The 6,000-nt window shown below is 37.8% G+C and overlaps 1 protein-coding gene across 2 annotated transcripts in view; it reads right to left on the bottom strand.

Moving 5' to 3' along the window:
* Positions 1 to 267: 267 nt before the first annotated feature.
* The window catches only part of LOC311136902 (transcription factor RFX4), a gene marked incomplete at both ends in the record, with an annotated part of 29,679 nt that continues 23,946 nt past the window's right edge, over positions 268 to 6,000 (bottom strand). For both annotated transcript variants that reach the window (XM_084171216.1, XM_084171217.1), the window contains one exon: positions 268 to 540. In XM_084171216.1, the coding sequence (XP_084027342.1) occupies positions 268 to 540 (273 nt within the window). The remainder of the gene's footprint in view (positions 541 to 6,000) is intronic.

Here is a 6,000-nt window from a genome sequence, read left to right as displayed (position 1 = left end):
ACGCCACAATATTCTGATTGTGTAATGTGAGAAGAAGTCCTGAATCTTAGCTTGGTTGTCTGTGCTGTGGCCTGTGGCTCAGGTAACCCAGTGTTGCTACTCTCCAGCGTCTCTCCCCTACCATTACACTGATACTCCTGATTAGGTGCCTATGGGTCGTGTTGGGGAAAGGCAGTGGGACATTTGCATCCATAGGCTTGGCAGGCAGGCTGCATGGGCATGACTGTGCCCAGGGGAGATCCTCTCTCTGAGGGCTGAATAGGAAGCCTACTTGGCCCAGCCTGTGGTGGCCTCTCCATTGATGTAGGCGAAGCCGGGAAAGTGTTGTGAGTGTTCGTACTCAGAGTTCCTGCGAGGGGCCAGGGGGGAGTACATGTCTCCAGAGGCAGCGTAGCGGGAGGAGTGTATAGGGGGACTGGTGTAACAGCTGTTGGCCGGGGAGACATCAGCCCACCGGGGGGCCACGGGCGTAGGGTGCAGCCGAGGAGTACCTCCCATCAAGCAGGGCTCCATCCGTGACATCTGGCTGTTGAGTGGGTACTGGCAAACAGAAGAGAATCTTGGGTGTTAAGGTGATGGTATTATACTGTATGTAACATGTACTGTATTTATCATATCTAGGGCTGGGTTTTTCCCTGAACACTAGGAGAAACCCCCAGCCCCTAATTAGGCTATAGCTGAACTCCAGAGTTTTTCCTGGTCACATAACATTACTGGGCAAAACTACTGGCCCTGATATAATAAATTATGTGTAACATAACACAAATCCTTGATTTCTCTGTAACACTATGAGGTTTATAATTCATAATGAACATCAACTTTAGAACCCCTATGCACACCAAACTGTTGTACATGGTGGACATAAATAAGACACTTCCTGGAACTGAGCTGACCGTTGGACTAGGATAAGTGGTCAGCCGGTAGTATTTTCGTTGCCCAGGGTGACTGACGACTAACAGCGCGGACAGAATCAGCTCCTCTTACAAAATATTTGGGACTGGTCAGGAAATCCAACAAAGTGTCCCATTGGTGTCTTCTCCTTCCTTTCCTCTTGAGATCCTCTCAGACAAAGCGCACACATTGTGCCCGATTTAAGTTGAGACCAGGGCGGAAAAAAGTGGAAGTAAAAGTCTTTGCTCTTTATCCCACTAAATATAAACACACATGCAACAGTCGGTTCTATTATGAGGAATGGTGGCACGGAAAAAGGCTGTCATCACGGGTCAGGGTTTCTCAGCGACCTCTTGTTCGTGCAGAAAAGAGACCATTGAATAACAATATTTTAATAAATACCCCCTGCCCTGGTCTATGGGGTCTATGGCCACTGGCTCAGAGAGGTGAAGAGACTATTGAGTGGTGGGAAGGGGAGGCACAGCAGAGCAGAGAGTAGGCTAGACCACCTTTCACTGTCTGCTGCTTCCGCTGGTGTGGAGTAGAGGAGAGGGGAGGAGAGGGGTGGGGCGGCAAGTAGCTTAGCGGTTCGAATCCCCAAGCCAACTAGGTGAAAAATCTGTCAATGTGCCTTTGAGCAAGGCACTTAACCCTAATTGCTCCTGTAAAGGTGTCAGCATGCTTCAGTTCAGCTAGGTGAACCGAACAAGATCTTTGCTTGGAAAACGAGAAAAAAAGCAACAATAGTACTGTTTGTCCATTTTGAGACGCCGTAGCCAGTATACACTTCCTCAAAATAGTTCGAATTAATATAAGGTAACTCAAGAAATCTTTAATCTTTAATCGTTAATTTTACATCTAACTAAGAAGTTTGGTGCAGTATTTCTCAATGAAAAAATGTGCATGAAAACGAGTCGTCTCTTGTTGTTGTTGTTGTTGTTGTTCTTCTTCTTCTTCTGTGGATTTTATATGGCAGTTGGCAACCAACTTTAAGGTGCATTACCACCACCAACTGGACTGGAGTGTGGACCAGAGACAGTGAAGGTCTAAATCCTACCCAATAATCTTGTCTCCCTAAGGAAACGAAACACATAATTAAATGTTGTCTCTTTTTTTTTATTTTTTATTTTTCTTGGGGGGATGGATCAGCTTAATATTGCAGATAGATTGTATCTTCTATCAATGTAATTGTCTGCATCACTTCCAATCCCCCATGTTTATTTTTATTTTTTATATATATATTCCCCTTTATTACTTTTCAACCCCACCATCCTTTCCCTACTTGGAGTAAATTAGTGAACAACAACGCCCAGGCCTCTACTTCCGGTCTATACTTACTATCTACACCTTATGGACAGAGTTAATTTTACAATAATTCTATATATCTATATATATATAAAAATATATATATTTATTTATTTTTTTGCTCCTGAACTTCTTCTACTCTCAACCTCTCCGATCATTTTCATGATGTCCATCCGGTTTGCTTCTAAATGCCATATCTTCTAACTGTGCTCTTTCCCAAAAGCTCCCAACATACAACCTATATACTTATTATGGACACAGTATGCTTACATTATTAGCTATCTTTGTTATTATTTGTTGTTATTTGTTATTAGTCCCATCCTTCAACTCTATTCAATACCTCCCATCTATCTCTTAACACCATCCATATAGGATTTCTATTTGCCATATATATTTCAACCGTACTGTGATGTTTTACAAAAGTTCTGAACCTTTCTATTCTCATTGCTTCTACAGATTGTGAATTAAAAATAAACATTTTTGCTAAAAGTATTATTATATTATTGATTGATTGACTATGACTTTTCAGATCACCCAGTAATGCTATCTGCAAGGTTAGTTCCAGGTAAATATTGCAATCCTTTAGCCATTCCTGGACCTGTGTCCAAAAACAAGCTACAAATGGACAGAACCAAAACAAATGATCTAATGATTCTATCTCTTCACAGCAAAATCTGCAGAGCTGGGAAGATTGTATCCCCCATATAAATAACATTCTATTGGTAGCAAGAATTTTATATAATAATTTAAATTGAAAGATTCTAATTTTTGAATCCGGTGTCGTTTTGCGTGTCAGTTCATAAACACTATGCCATGGGATCGGTACGTCAAAGATCTCTTCCCAACTATTTTGCAATCTATATGGGACTGCTGTCAATCCTTTGGTCCTTAAGTGAAACTGATATACTTTTTTATTTATCACAGTTTTCCTCAACCAATTATGTTCTTTAATGCAAGGCCGACAGACAAGTTCCTTACTTTCTCCCCCTTCAACTTTCCTCTTCCACTTTTGCGGTAAGGCTGCAATTATTTGGTTGTAATTTTGGGTAGAGCAGACATTTCCATATGTTTTTGTTAGCTGCATGTGCGACATAACTCCACCAGTCCTACCGATGATATCATTTACGAAGATTATACCTTTTTTAAACATTCTGTCAAAAAATAAAGGTTTTTTGTCAATTAGTATATTTGAATTTAACCACAATATTTGTTGCATTATTTGTTCTGTCGTTTCTGGAGGATTAAATTGAAATTGCAACCAACTTTCTATGGCTTGTTTTAGAAATAGTGACATTTGGGAGATTATTTCCTTTTCAAATAACTGAAAGTGAGAGGTTGTAATCTGAATAAAGGGAAAAAGGCCTTTCTTGAACAGTGGGTGAGACAATCTTACTAATTTGCTTGAGAACCAGTTCGGATTTAAGTATAACTTTTGGATGACTGAAGATTTTAGTGATAGGTCTAATGCTTTAATATTTAATAATTTCTGTCCTCCGAATTCATATTCATTATATAAATATGCTCTTTTAATTTTGTCTGGCTTGCCGTTCCAAATAAAATTGAATATTTTTTTCTCATATAATATAAAAAACTGTTTGCTAGGCGTAGGCAAGACCATAAGCAAATAGGTACACTGGGATAATACTAAAGAGTTAATCAGGGTGATTTTTCCACAAATTGACAGGTATTTTCCTTTCCATGGTAGTAAGATCTTATCTATTTTTGCTAACTTTCTATTAAAATGTATTGAAGTGAGATCTTTTATTTCCTTTGGGATATGTATTCCGAGTATATCCACATCACCATCAGACCATTTTATTGGTAAACTACATGGTAATGTAAAAATGTTATTTTTTAGTGATCCAATACGTAATATAGTACATTTGTCATAATTTGGTTTTAATCCAGAGAGGTTAGAAAATGTATCTAGATCCTCTATGAGGCTGTGGAGGGATTCTAGTTGTGGATCTAAAAGAAAACATGAATCATCTGCGTACAATGACACCTTTGTTTTTAAGCCCTGTATTTCTAATCCTCTGATATTATTATTGGATCTGATTTTAATAGCTAACATCTCGATGGCCACAATAAATAGATATGCCGATAGTGGACAACCTTGTTTCACTCCTCTTGACAGTTTGAAACTTTCTGAGAAATAGCCATTATTTACTATTTTACACCTAGGGTTACTATACATGATTTTGACCCATTTTATAAGAGATTCTCCAAAATTGAAATGCTCCAGGCATTTATATATAAATTCCAGTCGAACTTTATCAAATGCCTTTTCGAAGTCTGCTATGAATAGCAGGCCTGGTTTCCCATATTTTCCATAGTGTTCTATTGTTTCCAATACTTGCCTTATATTATCTCCAATGTATCTTCCATGTAAAAAACCTGTCTGATTAGAATGAATAATATCCGACAATACCTTTTTAATTCTATGCGCTATACATTTTGCTAGGATTTTTGCATCACAACACTGAAGTGTAAGGGGCCTCCAATTTTGTAAATGGACTGGATCTTTATATTTTCCACTTGTATCCTGTTTCAGTAATAATGAGATCAGACCTTCTTCTTGAGTGTCAGATAATCTACCATTTACATAGGAGTGGTTAAAACATGCTAATAACGGTCCTCTTAGTATATCAAAAAAGGTTTGGTATACCTCGATTGGTATGCCATCCAACCCTGGAGTTTTCCCGGACTTAAAGTCTTTAATTGCATCCAGAAGTTCCTCCTCTGTAATTTCACCTTCACATGAGTCTTTCTGTGTGGCTGTTAATTTGACATTATCAATAGGAAAAAAATCTCTACAATTAGCTTCAGTTAGAGGAGATGGAGGCGACTGAAAAGAAAACATATGCTTAAAATACTTTGTTTCTTCCTTCAAAATATCATTAGGTGAATTATGGGTGACTCCGTCAATTGTAACCAGTTTCATTAAGTTCTTTTTGGTAGCATTCCTATGTTGAAGATTAAAAAAGAATTTGGTGCATTTTTCCCCATATTCCATCCAGTTTGCTTTATTTTTATAATATATTACACTTGATCTTTCTTGAATAAGTTTTTCCATTTCTTTTTGTTTTTCCTCTAATTTATTCTGAGCCTCTATGTTACAGTTTTTATTGCCATCTATCTGTTCTGTTAGACTTTCTATTTCCTTTCTTAGTATAAACTCTTTTGACCTAAATTGCTTTTGTTTTCGAGATGAGTACTGAATTGCATGGCCTCTAAAGGCACATTTAAAGGTGTCCCATACAATAAGGGGATTCGCTGTACCTATGTTATGTTGGAAAAAGTCAGTTATAAATTCCTTTGTTCTAATTATAAATAAATTATCATCTAATAGGCTTTGATTAAATTTCCAATATCCTCGCCCACGTGGAAATTCAGTCAGAGTAATGTATATGCCTATTATATGATGGTCCGACCGCATTCTGTCCCCTATCAACACTTTTTTTACTTTTGGTGCCAACGAGAATGAGATAAGAAAGAAGTCAAGACGACTAGCTTGATTCAGTCTCCGCCATGTATATCTCACTAGATCAGCATATTTAAGCCTCCATATATCTACTAGTTCTAATGTATCCATGACATTCACAATTTCCTTAAGGGCATGTGGGTGATTGTTTGTGGTGTGATTTCCTTTTCGGTCCATTGAGCTATTTAAAACAGTATTATAATCCCCCACCATAATAATATTGTCTTGAGTTGCTTGCAGGCTTGATAATTTATTATATATATTGTCAAAGAATTGTGGATCATCATTATTTGGTCCGTAAAGGTTAATGAGCCATATCT

This window comes from Coregonus lavaretus (assembly GCF_964263955.1).
Source record: "Coregonus lavaretus genome assembly, chromosome: 11".
NCBI classification, from domain to species: Eukaryota; Metazoa; Chordata; class Actinopteri; order Salmoniformes; family Salmonidae; genus Coregonus; species Coregonus lavaretus.
Note: the sequence above shows the minus strand (reverse complement) of the source record. Positions and strands in the feature narration are given on the sequence as shown.